The sequence below is a fragment of the Vigna unguiculata genome, chromosome 7 (genome assembly GCF_037176805.1).
Source record: "Vigna unguiculata cultivar grain cowpea cultivar isolate G323 ecotype 2 chromosome 7, ASM3717680v1, whole genome shotgun sequence".
Lineage (NCBI taxonomy): Eukaryota > Viridiplantae > Streptophyta > Magnoliopsida > Fabales > Fabaceae > Vigna > Vigna unguiculata.
The window spans coordinates 35,852,794-35,876,226 of NC_140798.1; the positions used below are offsets into that span (position 1 = coordinate 35,852,794).

At 33.3% G+C, this 23,433-nt stretch overlaps 2 protein-coding genes and 1 long non-coding RNA gene across 3 annotated transcripts; all 3 read left to right on the plus strand.

Annotated features, from left to right (window-relative positions):
• The first annotated feature begins 4,036 nt into the window (after positions 1 to 4,036).
• Positions 4,037 to 8,473, plus strand: AGG2 (G-protein gamma subunit 2). The gene is made up of 4 exons (XM_028081183.2): positions 4,037 to 4,650; positions 7,946 to 7,998; positions 8,085 to 8,129; positions 8,228 to 8,473. The coding sequence occupies exons 1-4, from the start codon at positions 4,516 to 4,518 to the stop codon at positions 8,313 to 8,315; spliced, it is 321 nt and encodes a 106-aa protein (XP_027936984.2). The 5' UTR covers positions 4,037 to 4,515; the 3' UTR covers positions 8,316 to 8,473.
• A 2,844-nt stretch (positions 8,474 to 11,317) lies between these two features.
• PKP-ALPHA (Pyruvate kinase family protein) lies at positions 11,318 to 18,545 on the plus strand. The gene is made up of 6 exons (XM_028081049.2): positions 11,318 to 12,031; positions 12,128 to 12,218; positions 12,304 to 12,497; positions 16,637 to 16,758; positions 16,946 to 17,424; positions 17,898 to 18,545. Exons 1-6 carry the CDS (start codon positions 11,522 to 11,524, stop codon positions 18,197 to 18,199), a joined length of 1,698 nt encoding a protein of 565 aa, XP_027936850.2. The 5' UTR covers positions 11,318 to 11,521; the 3' UTR covers positions 18,200 to 18,545.
• Positions 18,546 to 19,244: 699 nt separating this feature from the next.
• On the plus strand, positions 19,245 to 22,084 carry LOC146884840 (uncharacterized). The gene is made up of 3 exons (XR_014996488.1): positions 19,245 to 19,699; positions 20,712 to 20,808; positions 21,408 to 22,084. It is a non-coding gene; the product is annotated as an uncharacterized LOC146884840 (long non-coding RNA).
• The last annotated feature ends 1,349 nt before the right edge of the window (positions 22,085 to 23,433 follow it).

Sequence of the window (23,433 nt, forward strand, 5' to 3'; positions counted from 1 at the left end):
CAAAGAAGAATGAAAAAGTATTTTATGCACATTAAAAACAGTGATAAATACTTGACATATATTTAAAGAGAACGAAGAGTGATAACTTTATGGAATATATGATGTAATAAGAAAAAAGAAATAAAAGAAAAAGTATTTATGTTTTAGAACAGTAATATCTATATTTTTAGTCCAAGTAAGTTTTTTTATTTCTTAACATTTCTTTTATTTTGTTTTTATCTTTTTAAAACTTGAAATTGAGAAAGTACTTAAATTATTCTAGATAGGAAATGATGAGTCCTTCTTGGCAGGTTTTAAGTCCCTTGGACTGTTTTCAATTTGATTTTTTTTTTATCTATTCAGTATTAAAAAAATAATATTTTAATTGAATATTTATCACCTATTTTTTCATTTAATTGGATAACATGACTATTTTCTCATCTCGTTATCTTAGTTTATTATCTCTCGTGTTGATAAATTTGAATGAAATTTTAAATTTTTTAATACCGAATACAAGAAAGTAAAGAGTAAGATAATATACGCGTCATTTAATTAATGCACAAATCAAACGTTAGAAACTCAATTAAAAAATTGAATTTTTTTTAATATATAATAAACAATAAAAGTTAATTAAATTAAATTTTATGTAAATTTATCATTGAGTGATTTTTTTCACATCTAAGTTTTTCTTTTAGTAAGAAGTTCATACCAAGGATAACATTTTTCACCCTTATCTGGATAGATACAGTTGTGATACTTAGATGCATTTATTAAAGAATTAAAAAATCTTTCATAGAAGAATTACGATCATCCCTAACATTAGTAATTACCAGTATCCAATTCATTAAACTCTCTCCAAATTTTCCTTGTGATTTTTGCAATTCAGACCTCTAGGTCCTCATAATTGCCACATTTTTCTTTGTTTAACATGAAATGAGAGAAAATGGATAGTGAAACTATGTTGGAAGTTGTTGCATTAAAGTTACAAAGTTGCCTTTGTATGATTAGTTAAAACTATGAACCCCATCAAATAGAGTAAGTAAAAGTTAGGTCAAAATTAACGGATTTCAATCAAGTTTATTTAAAGAAGTTTTTATTAGAAAAATCATTAAAGAAAGTATAAACTATATATTCTAAGTCATTTTTTTTATAGTATAAATAAGTTTACCTCAAATGATTTTGTGTCCTCTCAGATGGAAAAGATCTCTAATAAATCGAGGTATTCAATAGATTAAGGAATTAGACAAAAATTAAGTCAGAAAACACGTCTCTACAAAGTCGAGGTCATTGTAAGAATTCAGAAATGTGTCTCCACAAAGTCGAGGTCATTGTAAGAATTAAGAAGGATGTCTCTTTATGATTGACGCCACTGAGGGTAGCTGGTTGATGACTCATTGGAAAACTAAGATTGAGATGAGAATATTCGAAAATATAAAAGAGAATCTTGAAAAAAAATGTCATTTATATTTGATGAATATAAACCAGAGTAAAAGATATTAGTGTTGTTATTTACTAATTATCTTTTGATTAAATTATTTGATAATATTTGATTATGTATAAAAGTGTTATTCCCACCATCAGAATTATTTTGACCTAAAGAATTTATTAAAGATTAAAATATTTTATTTATTTATTTTCGGTCAAAGATCATTTTACGTCTCTATTCTGACCGCAACAGATTTATATTACACACTAATGAACAATTTATATTACACAAGAGGTTGAATAATAATTCAAAAGGACAAATAGTAATGATGTAATATAATATTAAGTGTACATAGTAAACCAAATAATCCTCAAACAGTAAACTGGATCCATCTTAGTCATCTACAAACGATTAGTTAAGATTAATAGTCTAAGCATAATTACATGGATAATTTGATTAATTTAGAAATGATATACTATTAAGTATAACGGATTGTCTCAATCCGGGTCTATTGAGAAGAAAGGCCCAGTAAAACTCTATAAATAGATTTAAAAGTTTGTTATGTAAAGACAAATTACTACCCGTTATTAAAATACTAACTTCAACATTTGGAGAATACAACTACCTCCACTTAAATAAAATAAAAAAACGTTAACATATCTTATTTAAGAAAATATTCAAATTTGTAAAATAAGTATTATTAGTATATCTTAAAATAAATATTATAAATTATAAATAACGGTTGAAAATTTTGGACGATTAAAATTAAGAAATGTATTTTACAGCGATTAAAATCAAAACTCACATAAAAGACTATTTCAATTTTGATAAGATAAAAAAATTAAAAATAAAAATCAATTAAAGCCCATTAATTTTACATAAACTAAAAACACAATTAAATGAATAATGTCTAACTAAATCATCTAAAAAAAAACAACTTCACTGACTTAACTAATGAAGTTGCTATTTTATCCCTTTGGTTCACGTGGTTTGAGATATGGAAATTGAAAAATCAAATCACTCTATACAATGGTGTATTAATCTATTGAATTCAACTTGGTTATAACATTTTTTTTTACTTTCTTAATGAAAATAGATACTAATACTTTCCCCTTTTTTTTCTTTGCCATCTTCGTTTATCTATTTTTTTTCTAATAATATAATTTTAATTTCTGATCACAAGATAATCATTAAATAATAAATAAATTTAAGAACTAAAAATAATTTATTATTATATTAATTAAATTAAAAATTATTTTATAAACTAATAATTATTAATATCTATAAGTAGCAAAAATTATAATTTAATTTATAAATTTGAATCAATTTCTAACTTTAACTACTTAGTCATTATTATTGAATATAAATTAGTTTCTAACTAATTATAGAAACTAATTTAAAATAATAATATTACATAATCAAAAGTTTAATAACTAAAAGTTATCTACCAAATTTAAATTCAAATTATAAATCAGTTATATACTTTTACCAATAATAAAAATTATTCTACGTACCAATAATTTTTTATTTAAATTAATATTTAATTTATTAGCAATTACTTTTATATCTAAATTTAATTATTATTTGATAATTCATTTCATTCACTTTTTCTATTTTTATCGACTCTGTTCCTTTTCCTTTTTACCCGGCATACCCCTAACGAGAACTCAAATCATGGTCGGTTTTATTTCATTGTTACAAATAAATTACGGTATCCATATATTCTGACTGAATTTAAAAACTCTTGATATTTTTCAACATATGTGTAATGACATGGTATTTTTTTTTCTAATGAACATAAACAAAATATTTTAGTTAATTTTTGCAATAATCATACTGAAAACATCTTTAATTAATTTACATTGCAATAATATACACTAATAATGCATTTATTAAGAGACTTACATCTATAATACAAAAAATAGATATTGGTGTGAGTATTAAAGTCATATTTTCTGATAATACTCATCTTCTATTTTACGGAAGAGTATTAAAAGGAAATATAGCAAAAGAATGTTAGAAAGATGTTTCAGAATCTCTATTTTCTTTTTCCAGCTTAGGTGGGGTTTACCTGTTTTATGTTATTATGAAAATTGAGCTTCAATTCAAAGAGTCTTCCTTAAAGGATAAGATTAGTATTCCACAAATAGAAACAAAATAGTATTTTGCATACAGAATAATCTATTTTCAGAGGATAATTAATCAGTAGTTATAGAAAATCAATATTTATTTATTTTTTTCTATTTCTCTGAAACACCTCATTTTTTTTATCTATTTTTTTTCTTGTGTGTTCATCAAACACAGCTAATATGTCCTCTAAGACTGTAAAATCTCATACGGTGAAAATTCCTGATAAAGAACAAAATGGAAAATGAAAAGCAACAGTAACTTTTGTTTGTTTGTGTAAAAAAAGAAAACACATTATACTAGGTAGTACTAGAAATAGCATTTTACTATTCTGTTTTCACACACACACACACAAAAAAATAATCGCGAGTGAGAAAGCGAAGTGGTCACAGTAAACAGAGTGAAAACACCGTCACCGCGTGACACTGCAAGAAAATTAAAAAGAAAGTCTGAAAGTCAGAAAGAGAGAAAGAGGGTTTTGAAGACAAAAAAGACACAAAAAATGAGAAACTTAAAAGAAAACCAGCTTTGTTGTTGTGTTCCAATTCCAACAACACAGCCCAAAAACGACAACTTGAAGTTCAACACAAAACTTGAAGCCAAGTTTTCTTTTTTCACCCAATTTTCCGCTCCACTCTCAATCCTTTCAAACTTCACTCCAAACACCCCTTTCTCTCTCTCTCTCTCTCTTTTTCTCTTGTGTTCTTCCCCAAACAAACACAACAACACCCTTCTGACCTGTCTCTTTCTCTGCGTTTTCAGTACGCTTAGATCCTGCTCTATTGTTTTCTGAACCCCTCCACCCTGCTTCTATGGCCATCCCTTGATCATGGGGTCCATCAAGATTTATTCCAGAATGCACTCAAATTCACTCACTTCTCTTTCATAATCATAGTAAACTCTTTGCAACCTAGGGATTTTAGATTTTAGATTTTAGTTTTTAGATTTTAGATTTTCCATTGCCACCACCTCACTCTCACAGAATGCAATCGGGTGGGCCTGAATCCGCTAGCCCCGTGACCCACAGGGTTCAGTCTCTATCTTCGGCAGATACCAGAGGGAAACATAGGATACATGCTGAACTCAAGCGCTTGGAGCAGGAAGCAAGATTTTTAGAGGTACGTACTTTTTCTTTAAAATCATCATAATCTATTGGGGTGTTTTGGTCGTTGCTGAAGCTTGATTTTTTTCTGCTACTTTGTTTTCTCTCTGTGTTGTTTTTTTTCTGTTGGCCTTTTGCTTTTTGATGGGGTGTACTTTTTGTTCTTCTGTGTGTAGAAGAGAGATGGTAAAATGAGTTGGGAAAGGTTTAGCTTTTCTTTATTCTTGTGTCGGTATTATCAGAGACAAATGTCATATGTGAGACTGATGAAGTTGCCTACAAATCAACAAAAATAAAAATTTGTTTGGTTGATTGCTGGGGTATTTTTCTGTCACCTGGATTTATGAGTTTTGCTTGTGGAAACACTGTTTAAGAAATTAATGTTCAGATAGGAGGAGAGGTACTTGTTACTGTGGTGCGTGAACCTCATGTCTTGGGGTACCTTCCTCCTGATAGTTAAATAGGGTAGTTGTTTTTATTAAATGCATAGTTCTCCAAAGATACACTGACACTTACATCAATTTGGTCCTACAAGATTTTTGACATCCAATCAGCCCTCCCAATGTTCAATGGTGTGTTTGGATTGACAGTAGGAATAAACTTTTAATAAAAAAAAATGGTGAAATCAGCACAAAAGCAACTATTTTGTTGAAACTATGCAGTACCAAACACGCACTAAATTGACATCAAAGTGGTTGAACTTGATGCCGTATATAACTGGAGAGAAGGGTTGTTTTGGTGTATATTTTAATCTAAGGACTATTTTTTATGTTTAAAATCTTTGTAGGATGAGATTGATGTCAGGTGTATCTTTGGAGGACCAAACTGGTAGTTTGGTCCATTGTTTTCCCCAATGAATATTTTCTAGTAATCGCATTTAATCTTTTTCATTAATTATTACGCAGTTACAGTTAACAACATTTCTGTTTAGATGATCAAATATTAAAAAATGCATTTTTAGCCGGCAAATTTGTCTTCTGAAAGACATTTCAACATTTCAGTTGAAGATCAATCATCGGTAGTTCCTGAGTCTGCATTTGTAAAGCTTCATTTGTTGATGCTATGTGGATTTTTCTGTCATTACAGCAGCGATAGAAGCTTGATTATTGAAATAGTATAAATAAACCAATGTTCTTCTTTTCACTCTAATTTTTTGTCGTTTCTTGCTTATTTATTACTGTCGAGAGTTGTGGTTGTGGACAAGTTTGAATTTTCTTTTGTAGGCAACTTCCACAAAGTCCATTTAGTTGCATGAAGGAGCATAGTTTTTGATATTTTGTAATTTTCCTTTTATTCCCTAAAGCTAGACTACGACACTTGTAGGTCTGTCATTCATCAGGATAGCTAATTAATGCAGGTTTGCACTCTGTATTGAATAATCAATGATGAAATATCAGTCTTATTTTGTTGCTCTAGCTCTCCTAGTGTTTGATTCTAGTATATAGTAGTTATTCATGTGTTTGCTTCTTAAAATTGATGCTTTCATTCCTCCTAGTACTGTGGCAGAATTAGATGCTCTACCAATCTCAGCTTAATTGTTCTTTGAGATGTCCCTGAGCCAATCTATTTTATCTCTCTTTTTAAAACCATATGTAATTGTAGTTATGATAAAATAATGGATATGCACCTTGAATTTTGAATTTTATGGGTTGCTGAAACTCAGCAGCTGCACTATGTTATGCATTTATGGATTTTACCTATAGCGAGGGAGAGAGACTGAAATCAAGGTTACCAAATAACTGTCTATCTACAAAGAGTCATTTTTAAAAAATGAAACTTTGGCTGACTTTGCGCAAATCAACTTTAGTATTTTTTGTTTATGCGATAAAGTTGGCGTGTCGAGGGAGTGTGCAAGTCTTTTTGGCTTTGAGTATTTCTGTAGTCAGCACAAAGTAAAAAGTTGGAGAAGATTAGCTAATGTACCTCTCTGTATTTATAATTGCAATTGACACGGTTGGCTTAATAATGGAATATACCTTCTTTGTTAGGTTACCTTCTAATGAGTGTTTACTAGGATTGACAGATACTAATGTCATGAAATAGGGGGCCTTCATCCATTCCAATATAAATCTTGTTGTTTGTATTTGCTTCTCTTTTATCAATAATTTATTACTTTTTGTTTTTATACAGTTTGTTTAATTATAAGAATCAATAATTTGACTGTTTCAATTCAACTCCGTTTGGGAATAACTGAGATTCCATTTCTCAACCAGCAATCGTTAAATTATGAACAGGCTATAGATATAATATGATTTATCACTAGAATCCCTTCAAATTTATGATAACTCTTATTTTATGTGAGCTGTCAAGGTTTTAATTTGGATCATGAATTCTAAGTTCTATGACAAATTAGAAAACTGAAAAATAATAATTTAGATCACTTACAGGAGGTACTGGATATTGAATTAGAGAGTGCTCTAAGAATGTAAGTTACATATTTAACTAAATCAAACTATAATTACACCCTGCTGCCTGCAGTTATCCTTTTCCTTACCAACCTATAAAAACTTCAAATTTAGGTGTGATGGAAACATAGAAACATCAGATTGTGGGTTTGTCAAACTAAAAAGATTGTTGCCAAACCTTTCTTAGCTCTGCTCTGCTTGGTTAAGTATATGCAATTAAACAATTATGTATCGTCATTGAATGTTCAAAGAACTAGCAAAATCCCATGCTATTATTAGCTTCATGAGCATCAATGGATAATAGTTTTGTCAACTCACTTCCTAGTGGGTAGCACCTTTGAACAGGAACGATCAAAAACGTTTTTGGACATGCCTGGGAAGCTGCTTCCTTCCATTCATTATATACCCCCTTGTAGTTAGGACTTAGGAGTCTAGCATTTCCCTTTGTATCATAATCTTAAAGGAGATGGATGGGATATTAAAATTCTCTGGACATGAAATCTCTTTTGTGCATATTATTTGAAAGGTATAACTTTCAGAATACCATGTGGAATATTCTATTCTGGTCAGCAGACTTGATATAGGTTCCTAAAGTGAAAGGAGAAGGTAATTTTGTAGCACTGGACAAAAGGGTAGCCCAATCGTCTCCTGAGTAGTGTTGTTTAAATTTCCCTTTTCCATTTTCCACCTTTTTTTCCCCTTTCTAGCACTTGCAGTAAGGGATTTGGGCATCTGATCTATGTCTTTTTGTGGGATTAGATTCCTTGGTCTTTGATGAACCCATCTGGTTCACTTTTCATGGGGAGGTTGTTTGTGATTCTCAGCCTCTTTTATCAATGACTTTATTTATATCCAGTTTTCAAAGTTGGGTTACAAGTGTCAATAGTCACTATAAAATGAATGCAGGAAGAGCTGGAAAAACTTGAAAGGATGGAGAAAGCGTCTACAGCGTGCAAAGGGTAAGTTTAAAAGTAGAATGTGATACCGTAGTGTATAATCGATGTTGGTTTAACTTTAATTTTCCCTCTGGTGTCTGTTTTTCCAGACTGCTCAGCAACGTGGAAACAAAGCCTGATCCATTACTACCATCGTAAGATCTCTCATGTGAACTTGTTCTATTTATGTTTCAACCACATGTTATGTTATGTTTATGTGTGACAAAAAATGTATATGTTTTTGCTTTGACAGAACAATTGGACCCGTAAGTCCTACATGGGATCGATGGTTTGAAGGCCCCCAAGATTCTAAAAGCTGCTGTAGATGCTGGATTCTGTGATGAACAATGCTAATTGCCAACCCTCTCTTCTTCCCTTTTTTAATCCAAGATTGGTTTAGAAATTGTGAGTTTTGAAACAATATTGTTATTGGCAATTTTTCATGATTGTTCCTATGTGCGGATGACAATTATAGCAAATACATAGCTTTTATGTTTCAGTTGACAGCTTAATTGCTGAGACGATAACTACCAAGCCATGATGACAGTATATATGTATATAATTTTTTTTTCATTGCAAATCATTTGGTAGACTGCAAAAGAATCTACACACTTTGCTTGGCTCGTTGAAGTATAAATGATACAAGAAAAATTAATCTCGTTCTAAGTTTTCAGCAACCCAACCTCTTGGGAGGGCACAGCAAGATCATGCTGAAAAAGGTTAGTGCACAAGTGTCAGTGATCATGACCCTCGGAAACATGTTACCTATGATGTTCTCGACCAAAGATCCTGACATTAGACAAGGACGAATGAGTAATATTTGAATCCTGCAGAATCGAAAAGCTTCGAAATATTCATGCCAAATGTTGTTTACATACACGTTCAAACACATTCGAGTATTGATTTAAAGTTCTTCTTTTATATATATATATATATATATATATATATATATATATATATATATTTATCTGTTTCTCATCACATTGTATAACTTTTTTAAAAAATATCATTTTTTTATAATTTTAAATAAAAAAATTAGATAAACGAGAAAATTTAAAATAAATAAACTTAATCCACCAAAATTGGATTGCAAGAAGTTATGCGTAATTTTTTGTATTTTTTGTAAATTTCTATTAACTATTCTTTAATGTTTGTTTAGATTGTCTATAAATTATCTGTTAAGACGGTGTATAACACACCTTGACTAGTTAAGTGATCCTTAAACTATATCAAGATATAATATATGATTCAAACTTAAGAAGAGTTCGACATTCTTTTTGTGATGACTTACACTTCGATGTAATGAAAATGAAAGGTAACGAAAGGTAGAAACTCAAAGCATTATGAAGTTTAAGGAAATAACGACCACATATATGAATATATATGAATATTCAGATAGTTCAAAGTGATATCTTTCAAATATTCATAGGTTAAATTTAAATGTTAAATATGATTTTGATTTCCTAACTTTTAATGAAGATTGAAATTAGTTTCTTTTTGAAATTTTTGTTTAATTTAGTTTTCAAATTTAAAAAGTATGTAAATTTATTTCTTTTAATCAAATTTGATTGAGTTTAATTGACGTTTCAAATATTTTTTATCATAGCATTTGAATTGTTTACACATCGATTAACACGTCTCCATTCGAATATTAATTAAGAAATATGTTTGAGACCTCAAATAAATTTATAGTAAATTTTGATTAAAATAACTAAATTCATGCATCTTTAAAGATGTGAACTAAATTAATTCAAAGTTTCGAACAATAACTAATTCTAATTTTCAATAGAAGATAAGACAAAAAAAACATATTTAATCCTTAATTTAAAACTATTTGAATTTATCATTATTGATAATATTTGATTATATATATATATATATATATATATATATATATATATATATTGTGAATTAAATATATTCATCATTCTTAAGAAAGATAAATATGATTGAATATGAATTCATTCATTTGATAAAATTGAGTGTTATACTTTTAAGTTGAATTCTAAATTTCCATTGTTTACTATTATATTATTAAATAGTCTTCTAGTATTAGATATAAATTTCAAACACAAATTCATAACATGTAATCTATATGTTTCTAGTGTATAGTTCAAATAATCATAATTTTGTAAAAATCATATGCTCACTTATATATTGCACAACATTATGATATATTAAAGTTCTTTACATGATATTTTTTGAAAATTTAATAATATAAAAGTTCACTATTAATTTTTAATCAAATAAATAAATGTTTTTTCATATTAAGAGTTTCATAGTTAGCATAATTAAGAAATTATTAATTTCCAAATTCTCCTTAGAAGAAAGATAAATAACACTTTTCTCTGCAAATTGTTAAACCAAATGAGTAGAATTTTAAAAACTTGTGTCTTCTTTATTCCACCCCTATCAAATAAAAGGAATTATAGATGAAAACAATTCTATCTTTAGATTGCTCCAAATACACGAATCAATTATTCATCAAAAAACACAGTTTTAATTGATTGATGTTATGTTGCTCCTCCAAGGACTAAAGTTTACTCTCTTTTTTAACTCAAAGTGTTATTGAGGAACTAGTTTTTCATGATTCATGTAAGGTTTAAGTTTTAGAGAATAATTTCGTGGACTAAATTCTCAGGATCTCACAATCTATATAAGTGGTGAAGTCTCATAATGGATGTTATTTATACATAAAACCCTAAAGATAAACCTCTTTACCACATACTTAAAACAAAAACTTCACCACTGATAAAGAACAAAATTGACTCATTATAAAAATTTGGTCTAAAATGGAAATCCTTTTAATAATATTTTTTTTTTTGGTAAGAAATCAATTATGAGAAAGCTTGCAATCATTTTTTCAGTATTGGCATCAAGTGCAAAATCACATCAGTGATCCAACAGTTTAGAACAGTGAAGCATTTTGTTTTTTGAGAGAATAGAAAAATGAGTCTTCAACTAATTTTCACACAAAAAAACAAGCTCATTAAATGAAAACAATACTTTTTCCTGTTCAATTTTAAGGGGCATGCAGTACATTACATGATTATCTAATATCCACACAAAAACGCCTACGACTCAATTTCATAACCAAATTAACGGTTGAAAATGTGTAATAATCTTCTATACTTAGTAATTTGTCAAAAAGAAAAATGATATTATTTAACATTAAAATTATTAAACAACTTTTAATGATCAGAAGAATACATAAACATCTATTTACATTTTTATTAAATACAATCATGTAATTATACTATTATTGTAAAATTGATATTGGAAGCATGAAAACTTTGAAAGCTTGTATAGATAAATAGAGGGACAGTGGCATTTACCCTAACGAAAAAACACAGGTCTTAGACAGCACAGAACAGAACAGAGCTCGCCTCGTAGAATCCGCAGTTCCGTTTGGAGGGAGACAAGTGCAACTCCGTTAGTAACGCCCAGCACTCCAAAAAGTGAGACACACTTTCTCTTCACTTCGCATTCGCTCCTTCGTTCATTTCGTTCAACTCTGTTTCTCTCTCTCTCTCTGCCACGCGCCGCCATGTCGGTCTCGCATTCCCTCAATCTCCGCCTCTTCGCCCCTCCCCCCACCGCCATTCCCACCCACGCCCCTCTCCCCCCTACCACCCTTCTCTTCCCTCGCCACCGCCGTCTCCCCTACCTCCGCGCCTCCTCCTCCCCGGAAATCCTCGTCTCTGACAACAACGGCGTCCCGGCCCCGCTCTCCGATCCGAGCTCCATCGAGGTGGACGCCGTGACGGAGGCGGAGCTTAAGGAGAACGGGTTCCGCAGCACGCGGAGGACGAAGCTGGTATGCACGGTGGGCCCCGCCACGTGCGGGTTCGAGCAGCTGGAGGCCCTGGCTGTTGGAGGCATGAACGTGGCGCGAATCAACATGTGCCACGGCACGAGGGAGTGGCACAAGGAGGTTATTGACCGCGTCCGGCGGCTGAACCACGAGAAGGGCTTCGCCGTCGCCATCATGATGGACACCGAAGGCAGTGAGATTCACATGGGTGATCTCGGTGGCGCTTCCTCTGTCAAAGCCGATGTACTTATTTATTACCCTGTTCACTATCACTCCCTTCCGTCCTTTGCTTCCTCTTCAACACTCACTCATTCTATTTTATCACTCTCTTGCTTTCAGGACGGTGAGATCTGGACCTTCAGTGTGAGAGCCTTCGATTCAACTCTCCCCCAACACACCATCAATGTCAATTATGAAGGCTTTGCCGAAGGTTAACCAACTTCTTCGAACATTTTTTTTGTTAGTAGTTCTTAACTGCTGTGAGGTTGTTGATAGAATGTGATGTGATGTGGCAGATGTGCAAGTGGGGGATGAACTTTTGGTGGATGGAGGAATGGTTAGGTTTGAGGTGATTCAAAAAATTGGCCCAGATGTCGAATGCCGTTGCACTGATCCTGGCTTATTGCTGCCGCGAGCCAATCTCACTTTCTGGAGGAATGGTAGTTTAGTCCGAGAAAGGAATGCCATGCTCCCTACTATTTCTTCCAAGGTTGCTTGTCCCCCCTTTGCCTTTTGCTTACTTGCATCTCTTTATTGCTAATTTTGTTTACCTGCATATATTTAATTTTGTCATTTACTCTATCTTTATCAAACAAACAGAGCTTGTCAATCCAATCCGAGGTCACAGTTGGGAGTAATTGGTGCCCATGGGCCCATAACTCTGGCAACCATGAGTGTATCGAGTTATAATACTAAGGTTTATTGTTGTAGAACTCTGACATCCCCCTCGCTGTAGTTTGTTGGATACAATATACCTTAACCATGCAACTTACAGAGCAATATGCTTCCTAGTTTCCACTTCAACTGTTAATTGGTATCTTGTATTCCATGTTATTCCTACTTAGTGGGAAACATTCCACAAGAGACATGCATTGACGCTTGGACTCTTGGATATGCCCACTGCCTGATTAGTATACTTAATGCCTAAGTAAAAAGGACTCGATCCATGTTTACCATTTCTTCTAACCTTACACTGATTGTGTTGTTGGAAAATGTTTTGTTACATCTTTATGAGTTCCCAAACTGGTTATCGTAACATGTACATTTTTAATGGCAATAAAGACATGCTATACAAATTCCTACATTCTAAGAGTGAATTTTAGAACAAAAGAGTGTCTCATATTCTTGAATTATGTAAATAAAAGTATCACATTGATATTTTGTAGTTTTGAACTCCAAAGTGTATTATGTTGTTTAATTAAATAGTTGTAGCAATAACAAGTTTGTTTATATCGGCTTTTTATCCTTTTTTATACCTAAAGATAATGTTACCCCTGAAAAGCTGTCTCTCACCTAGATAAATTATTAGTATCTTAACTATCTCATACGTTCCAGTTATCACTTAAAACACTTACATGAGTAAAATACTCTAAACACACTCTGCTTTAATTTAAACTTTCTGAACATTTTTTGTGTACCATCATTATTCTATAGTTTTGTGTTGGTTGGTTCTAGGCATGTCATATGTAAGTAGCAGTTCTCTTGATTAAGGGCATTTTTGGGAGAGTTTATTCATAGTTTATTTGGACTTATTCTATAACACAAACACTTTTGTAAAGTCTAAAGTAGCATGTTATGTCTATAACCTATTTCCAGCTTATTTCCTATAAAACATAGCTTATACGAAAACATTTTAACCCTATTTCCTATTTCACTAAAGAATCAACTTATAAGTAAGTTCTTACATGATGTATAAACAATTTATATTAGTGTTTAATTAAGCTGTTTTCTCAAATGCATCCTAAATATCCAGAATTAGTGATCTTTGTCTTGAATCAATGCATGAAGTTTAAGATAAGTGCAGTGAGTTCTTATCCCCGACAAATTATCTATAGAAATGACATTCTGAGGACATATGTCTGGACTGCTTTCTCTTATTGCTAATATTAGTTAAAGAAATAAATTAGGAATTTATAATAGATATTATCATGTAGAGCCAATCGACTAACAAAGGAGTTACATGTTTGTTGTAACTTTTGAGGATTCTAAATTGTATTGGTTGGATGCTATCTTAGATATAAGGGAAGGAGGGGGGAGGACGAGAGAGGTCGGAAATCATTAGATAGTTTGGAATGGCTGTTGCCTTTTGGGAATATAAGTTTTCCTTCTTTGATAGGTTTTATTTCATATAGTTTTGTTCTGGTCTCATATCTTAGGGAAACAAAATCAGGAACAAATTTCCTTCTTTGCTCATCAAGTCGATAAGTGATTTCTTTACTTCTTCTCCTCTCCTCACCGAAGACAAAATGTAAGAAGAACTTGCTCAATCTAGGTAAACTTAAGAACACTAAGTCCAAAATAGTTCTCCCCTTGGCAAGAGGAGGAGTGAGTGTTTTATTTATAGAAAAAGAAAAGTCATACATGACCTCCACTCCGCCCCAAAGTCGGGAATCTTCCCATTATGAAAAATATCTAGTAACCCTATCCTAACTCTCTGCCGAAAAACTTGGCCCAGATCCTGCTCAGCCCAAATCCAGCTCGGATTCCTAGTTTAGCCCAAATCCTGCTCGCATTCCTTGCTCGTCAGCTCGGCCCATGACAAATATTTAATGAAACTCGTCGTTTTATAATAAATATTTATCGGGTCGGAATCGAAATGAGCATGTTGAGGTCAGCCATTCCCTGGACAGTACAAGTTTCTATACCTGCAATTTCCTTTGCGATCAGAGCCCTGCTCTCTGAGTATTTTTCTCTTACATATTGCTAAACACCCAAAATTGAAGAACTCACCCTTAGAAGAAATCTGATAAAGGGGGAGAATCAAGTACTTAAATATTCCACTAAACATCCCATACTTCTCAATTTGATAACCAATTTTTAGAGCTGTCAAAAAAGGTAACCCAGCTCGACCCGACTCGACCCACCATGGGTTGATCACTTAGTGAGCCAACCCAACCTGACTCACTTATTAGCGAGTCAAAAAAATTCCAACCCGACCTGGCCCACCGTGAGTTGGTGGGTTAAACGGGTTGGCTTACGGTCTCACTTAATTAAAAAAACATAATTTTTTATTTTATTTTTGAGTCAAAACTATATTATATTTCTAATTAAAATCCAAATAAACTTTAATACAATCCAAATACAAACCAAAATCACAAAAATACAAATTATCTATGTGTTGGCTAAAAAAACAACCAAATATGATCCAAATACAAAGTCCAACTTAACAAAAATACTTGTGTGACCCTTTATTTGCGGGTTGGCTCACCAACCCGGCTCATTCCGGGTGAGCTGAGTTCTAGGTGAGTCGGGTCAAAAATCAATCTGTATTGAAATTTGTAAAAAAATTTCAACCTAACCCGGTTTGAACCCGTGGTGAGCCGGGTTGGCTCACGAGTTCTAACCCATTTCGACAACTCTACCAATTTTCTATCATATTGCATCATCTCCAATATCGATTGTCGTGGTAGCTCACACTCTGTGATGACATCTTACTCTCGGTGACACTTCACTCAAATTCTCCCTTGGTCATAACCATCCATTGATCAGAATTCTTTGTTGATAACTCTTTTTGAGGCACAATCTACAACCATCTCTAACACCATTTCATGAGCACCCAAACACTTGGGAACCCACCCTTGAAAGCTAGTGGGTAAGGGGGAGAATCAAGTACTTCAATATTCAACCAAACAATTTATGGGACTTGACCTGCTCCGCAATACCCAAGTCCCCATAACATAGGCAGTTTCATTTTCTAATAACTGTTTTCAGATCTCAGGTCTAGTAGTCGTGGCATGGGGTGCTGGATTCAACAATGAAAAAGTGGGAAAGTAGTGAGAGGTTGACATTATTGAAAGATGTTTGAGTGTTGGAGGAAGGAAGAACAGGAGACAAGGGCATTAGAGAAAATTGAAAAATCCAGAACTTGAAGGAAATATTGCATATTGACAGTTGATCAAGGTGAATTTGCTGCAATAAGAAATTTTGCTGTAAAGGCTCTCAGGGTTGTGCTTTGCATTGGTAGCTTTGGTGGAAACTGTGCAACTCAAACAACTTAATTTAAGTTTGTGAAGGTGGTGCAGAAGTAGTTCCTGCTTGAGTATAACCCAGATATACCAGTCTATGCACTGGATGAAGAGCCAAAATGGGAGTGATGTGATAATCTTGGTAAAGGCCATGATAACAGAGTGTTGTTTGATTCCTTGAGATATTATTTAGGTTATATTCCTCCAATTTATCTAACTGATCCCCTAACTATTCTAACTGTTTTGCACTAACTATCCTTGATCACTTTTCCCTTCCTTTCCCTTCGATCCTAAAGTATCACCAAAGGGAAATTAACAACTTATTTTGCATCATTACCCGTCCTTTCTCAGCTTTGGGGAAACATGTGGACTGTGATGATGTTGATCTTGGTTCAAGTTAATGACAGAACCATGTCCAAGACCTAAAGTTTTGAACTTGGCATTGCATATGGTGATGGCAAGTGATTTATCATGGTGCATTGGGGATCTATATGGGTTTCTATGGATTTCTAAATTCTAATAATTATCAATGCAAATTTTGTGGGCTTTATTCTTTTAGCGGTTCATATTAATTTCTGGTGATTCATGTATTGAAGCCAAATTTCCTTTAAGCGGAGATCTGTCCTAGATAATTTAATTCATTTATCTAATTTTCCATATGCAGGATTGGTTAGACATTGATTTTGGTATTGCTGAGGGCGTTGATTTTATTGCCATTTCATTTGTGAAGTCTGCTGAAGTTATTACTCATCTTAAAAGCTACATTGCTGCACGGTCTCGTGATAGGTATGCACTGAACCTTAATTAAATATTTCTATTTGAAACTATTATCAGCATCTTATTTCTATTATAATTATTAAGTAGCACTGACCAGAGTACTTTTATTATTTACCATTTTTGTTATATTAAGAAATCACAGTTAACTAGTAGCACAACTGACACAGTTTTATGAATTATGAATCTGGTGATGCAGTGATATTTCTGTCATCGCAAAGATAGAAAGTATTGACTCATTGAAGAATTTAGAAGAGATCATCCAAGCGGCAGATGGAGCTATGGTGGCACGAGGAGATTTGGGTGCTCAGATACCTTTAGAGCAGGTTCCATCTGCTCAACAAAGGATTGTCCAACTGTGCAGGCAATTGAATAAGCCTGTTATTGTTGCTTCTCAATTACTTGAATCCATGATTGAGTACCCTACACCTACAAGAGCTGAAGTTGCAGATGTTTCTGAAGCTGTCAGGCAACGTGCTGATGCTTTGATGCTTTCTGGTGAGTCAGCCATGGGCCAGTACCCTGACAAGGCCTTAACTGTTTTAAGGAGTGTCAGTTTGAGAATTGAGAAGTGGTGGAGGGATGAGAAACGCTATGAAGCTATGTTGCTCCCATCAGTTGGGTCTTATTTTTCAGAAAAAATATCAGAAGAAATCTGCAATTCTGCTGCTAAGATGGGTAAGCAACCTTTAAACCTCAAACTTGCGTTCTTTTCATTATTTTTATCTTACCATCTATACTTTATGACTTAAACTGTTGTCTATTTGTTTTTTTTTTGTTGCATTGGTGTATATACTGTTCGAATTTAAATTACTTTTTATAGGTTGCAATACTACTTTCGAATAGTTAAGCTTTATAATCAAAGTACTGAGCCTAAAACCATAATACACGAGGCTTGTTTATCTTTTTCTTTACCATATATAAGAGGTTTATTCTATTCTTGACCATTAGTTTTCTTTGACGAGGAGTTCCACAGTTTATAGCTTTCACATATCTGAAACACTATATAATGATTATTGACTACTTAGTTAAAACACTAGTTTCACTCATAATTTTCAGTCTCATCTAATCCAAAATCTCTTTTCTATTGTTAGTTTTGTTTGTTTTTTAGTTGTCTGATGATGGTGCTAACTTGTTTTAAACTTTGGCAGCCAATAATTTAGAGGTGGATGCACTTTTTGTGTACACGAAGACAGGGTACATGGCATCTTTATTGTCGCGATGCCGTCCTGACTGCCCAATCTTTGCTTTTACTACCACTCCATCTGTGCGGAGGCGTCTCAATCTCCAGTGGGGTTTGATACCTTTCCGTCTGAGCTTCTCAGATGATATGGAAAGCAATCTCAATAGAACCTTTGCGTTGCTCAAGGCCAGAAATCTCATCAAATCAGGTGACCTTGTCATTGCAGTCTCAGATATGTTGCAGTCAATACAAGTGATGAATGTTCCATGAGAACATGTTTCTTTCCTTCTGAAAGCCAACATAGCCGTTTGTTCAAAACCTCGGATGCTGCTAGATTGCTAAATTGGGACCGAGACTTCATGAATGAATTTTGTCATCCTGCTTTTTAATTTATAGGACGCAACTAAGTTTGGGAGAGTTTATGTTATTACGATGAAGTTCTCTATTTTAATGCATACACCTTGAAGGTTTAGATTTCTTTTAGGCGAGCGAGGCGATATAGTGGATAGCTACCCTTTTTTAAGTTGTATGACATATCAGCATTGTTGTTTAATATCTCTGTAGTTTGTATTAGCTTACCACTTCAATGTTGGCTAAAATGTGAAGTTTTCAAAAAGATTCTAAGGTAGTCTCATATCATTATGCACAATGTATTTGTTCTGGGCAAACTCAATGCTAGTAGAATAAGTAAATCGGCATCCAAGTATTTTTAGAAGAGACTGTACTTTGTTGGAATTGTAGAGGTTGTTTAACAGTTAAGTGCACAAAATTCAGAGGCATGTGTAATTACTCTATGTGATTCATACTCGGTTTTAAATTGGGTATTTTCTTTTCCTTCACATCCATTTCTAGAAGAAAGAAGATAGGTCAAGATTTTTATACAATTGGGACCTGTTATGTTACTGTTAGTGGGGATGTCCACTCCAGAGCCAGAGTGCTGTGGTCAATACATGTCAGAATGGCGCATCTTGTTGGATTGTAGTTGGGTTTCATTGGGCTAGGTAATCTGATGATTTTGGGCTTTTTCTTCCTGTACCACATTATTACTAACTGCACCCAATACTAATAGAAAAAGGCTAAAATATCTTTTCTCACTATTGCAAAGGAAGAAGAGATGGAGAGCTAGCTCCAGAAGTTTGCTAAAATACACACCTAATGTATTTTGGAAAGCTTGTTTTGAAATGCATTTTTCAAGCTTGTTTTAGAAATTTTGTTCTTGAAAGCTTGTTCTAAAATGAATTTCATGCGTTTCAGAAAACTTGAATCGGAAATCATATTCTAAAAATCTTTTTCCAGAATTTCTATTATGAAAATCCTGTGTTCGAAATCATGTTCCAGAAATTCCTGAAAGTTTGTTCTGGGTGATTTCCAGAACAGGTAATCAAAACCCACATTTTGGAAAGTATGGGGAGTGCAGGAAGAAAAGGCCGGATTTTGTTGGGCTGGCATTAGGCCCACATTGGGTCCAGAAAAGTATTGATTTTAGAATACTTCAGTTGCTTCACTTGACAATATTAGATTGATACTTTTAGGATACAAGTAGATCGAGGAAAGGAAACGAGTGAGTTTCCCAAAGCAACGTTTCCTTCATCTTTTTATGTTGTCCATGATTGGCTTTGAGTAGAACCTCATTTACTTCACTGTTTCTTTCGTCTTTTTTCTTTTTAGTTGGTTCCTTGCGGGCAAAAGCATGTAGAATGCACGCTACAAACTCAAAGATTAAATCTTAAACGGATACGCGTTGGCTCATTCACAAAGCATCTGTTAAAGGTTTGAGTTTGACAAATTTATTTTTCCAAGAAACTGGTAATACACTGTCCATGCTTTTACACAATGTAATGCTTTCTTTAGAACATTCTTTAGACATCAAATTCAAGTCCAGTTTCCGTACAATTATGCTTAAGACTGATAAAGAATGGAATTATTCGATATTTTTCTTTCTTATGTACCCTACCACAATATATACGGTTATGCCATAAGTGAGAACATAGAAAATGGATGAGGACATAATGCCATTACCACCAAATCTTGTACTCTAATTATTATTACTTTTAGTAACATTCATAAGTTGCAAATCTGAAATCTGAAGCAAGGTGTTGCTCAGCCTTCTTCACACTTAATTTTTAAAAGCGACAAAGTATCTACTCAACAAAAATAATGGGAATCCCCGATCAAATTTGATGGGAAGCTGCATTGTTCTACTTATAAAGATTTCATTAAGGTGCATCAGTTTGTAAAGTACACTATTGAAGAAAATTGATGTATCTCATTTATAGCATTTGTTGTTTCTTGTTAAATACAGATATCAGCCATTGAAGTTAAGATATAAAATCAGTTTAATAGATATACATTGTCAATGCAATACTTTTTACAAGACAATAAATCAGAAATGATTGTTAAAACAATTTTTAAGATAATCACCATGAAAGTCTATAAACTGTTTGATTGAATGACAGAATAAGATTACTTATATGGTCAATGCACAACCCTGTTTCCTCAGTCTAATTTGATTATTTTTACCTGTCAGTGAGAGAAAAAAAACTGTCAGCAAAATTTGTTTACTTTTTTTATGTAAAAACAAGACTAGCATTTAAAAATATTACATTAAATGTAATGTACTGGTTGTATTTTTTAAATCCATTGTGTATACAGTACTGAGTCCTACAGTATAAATGAAGTTATTGAATGTCATCTGCCTCGTAAATGAACTCAATTGCAGTGAGTAATTAAAATTTTTGACTGAGTGATGGTATTTACAATTTTTATATGGTCCCCTGAACAGGTACCTTCCTTGGCTTGTTTGTCCTCCATTTCAGGCCAACCCCACCCAGAAAGGGGAAAGGGCCAAAAAGGAAGGGTGAGAAAAAGACGTGGGATGGGTAAGTGACCTTAACTACATTGATAAAAGTCATATACATATGCAGTGTTCCAAGTCTTTTTAAGCTGCTTCCAAGTAATGCAAAAACTCCATAGGTGACCCTTTAACTTTCACAATTAAAATTTGAATAGTGGTACAACTGCTCTTTTTGTTCCTTCTTTATTGTTCTTTTCTCTTTAACTTGAACCTCCAAAGAACCTAAAGATACACATAGAACAAACGAAAGAAGAAATTAAATACACAAAAGAGAGCCCACCCTCTAAAAGACCAAAAAACAAAAGGAGAGAAGATGCTTATCTGCATACAAATTTCACATGTATACATGCATTCATGTACCAATATCTTTCACTCAAGTTAAACACAAACAACCTATAAGGTGCCTTGTTCTCATCATCTTAGCCACATTGCTTACAGTTACAGGCATGTTTTTAGAATAAAATTGTTATAAAAAAAAAAGTAACTATTGCATGAAAAAAGATCACGCAAAACACTGAATGCAGTACATTTATAACACCTTGAATTTGTTTAACCAGAGTATTCTGAACTTATGTGTGATATGCATTAAGTAGTGGCAATATTATTTCCTTTTTCTGATAGCAGAATAACTAGAATGGTGTGTTAGGAGTCAGAAGTATTGTACTGCAATCAATTGAAACCACATAGTAAAGTGGCCTTCAACTTACCACACAAGGCCAACAGATTCGGCTCAAACTATCAAACTCCAACTCCATAATTCAGTGGACCCGCATTTGCAATTTCAAGTTGGGGAAAAAGATGTGAAGGTAACTTGAAAACTTGAAGCAAGCAGCATATAACACCTGCTACACTACCCATTATTATGGTCACTGACAAATGACATAAGGTCCTCATAGTCCTCAACTTAATCCCCAGTTGGGGTTTGGTTAGTAAATATCTGCACTCACAAAGATCATACAAACTGAACCTTTGATCGCCACACGTGAGAAGATATTCTTTGCTGAGGTTAAAATCACTTGATTCAAACGGGTGGTTAAATCATCTAAGAAAAAAAGTGTAACTCTGATGGATTTGTAATTTTGTGAAATTTTTAGCATCATCACAGTGGACCCCACCTGGAAAACCATTAAGTGGCTCACAGATTCATCATCAGCCATGACTCTTTCAGCCCATGATGTGTATAACATCATCATAGAACAGTTAAAATGTGCCATTATTTGAGCACTCCTATAGCTCAAATCAAATCAATGGTACAAACTTAGTATCAAGCACTGTGTTTGGCTTTTGGCATGGGAAAACTCAACAACAAACAAGAGTAAGCATAAGTACTCACACTGTAAAACACTCTTCCTGTTCAACATGATCTGAGTTTATGGTAAATTTATTAATTTCTAGAATTATTATTTTAAGACTCACATCAATGGTAATATCTTACGGGTTTTAATTAAACTCCAAGCAAACAAAAATGCCATAGATGGTTTTTTGGTGGGGAGGAACATGGTCTGAGGAATGGGGTCCGGGGCATCATGTCCTGTTTGGCCTTGCTTATCAAACACTTTGTGTCCTTATCAGTCATCATCTGCAGTTTTATTTTATTTATCTGCCTAGAAAAATTAATGTAGTTGAGACACCAACTTTTGTTGCAATTGATACAAACAAACACATATTTATTTATTGTTTGAATAACCCACGATGAAGCGGCCATTAATCATGATGATAGGCCACAGATATGAATGTGAAGTGTTTATCATATTCACAGCAAGGAAAATAATCGAGCCGTAAGACGAGTTCAAACGTCTCGTAAGCAAGAAGATTGAGCAAGTACACTCACAATTATTGCCTCAGAGCCATTATATAATTCACAAATCTATATCAGCAAGGCACCGTAATAGCATAATAGTTAGATATATTGAAAGATTGATAGATATAGACCGATAAGAAAGAGGATTTGAATTAATAAATGGTGTGTTTGGACAATAGCTGCTATATCCATATCAATTAGTGGAACTAACAAGGTCAAACAAAGCCTTCTTTATCATTTTATACACCACACTCTAACTCTGTCAGCAAAATCAAATATTACTTACTTGCAATCAACAAAAGTGGGTCCATTCTCATGTGGCACATTGCTTCAAATTATACAAACATGAGATTTCAAAAGGGTGACTTAGGTGAGCAAGATATACCAGTTGACTAGGTATACGGGTAAATACTAAATGATGGCATGGTAGGCCAACGATTGAGGTACTTTTGGCAAGTGTGGACAGTGACCACCATGTTTCACAATACCCTCTCTCTATTTAGCTAAGTGGTTAAATATGGTGGATACCTATTCTCTAGTTTTCGGTTGCTTTGCTTCTGTTGGGTGGTCACCCACATTTTTGACTCACCGCATCATTATGCTTTTCTATCTCCAATTATTTGTCATGTATTTTGAGCATCTTCATCACTTTTTATTCTCGTGGCTTTGCTCTATAAAAGAAGAGGGTAGCAATTATGTATGTGTGGATGCATATGGTAGTGTTACATGTTAAGAAGTGAAACTTAAGTCTAAATTAATCTCAGATTGGTTTACAAGGTGATACAAAAATGTCTTCCTTATCCTTAGTCGATGTAGAATATTCAACACATCCCTCCCACGTCCAGATAT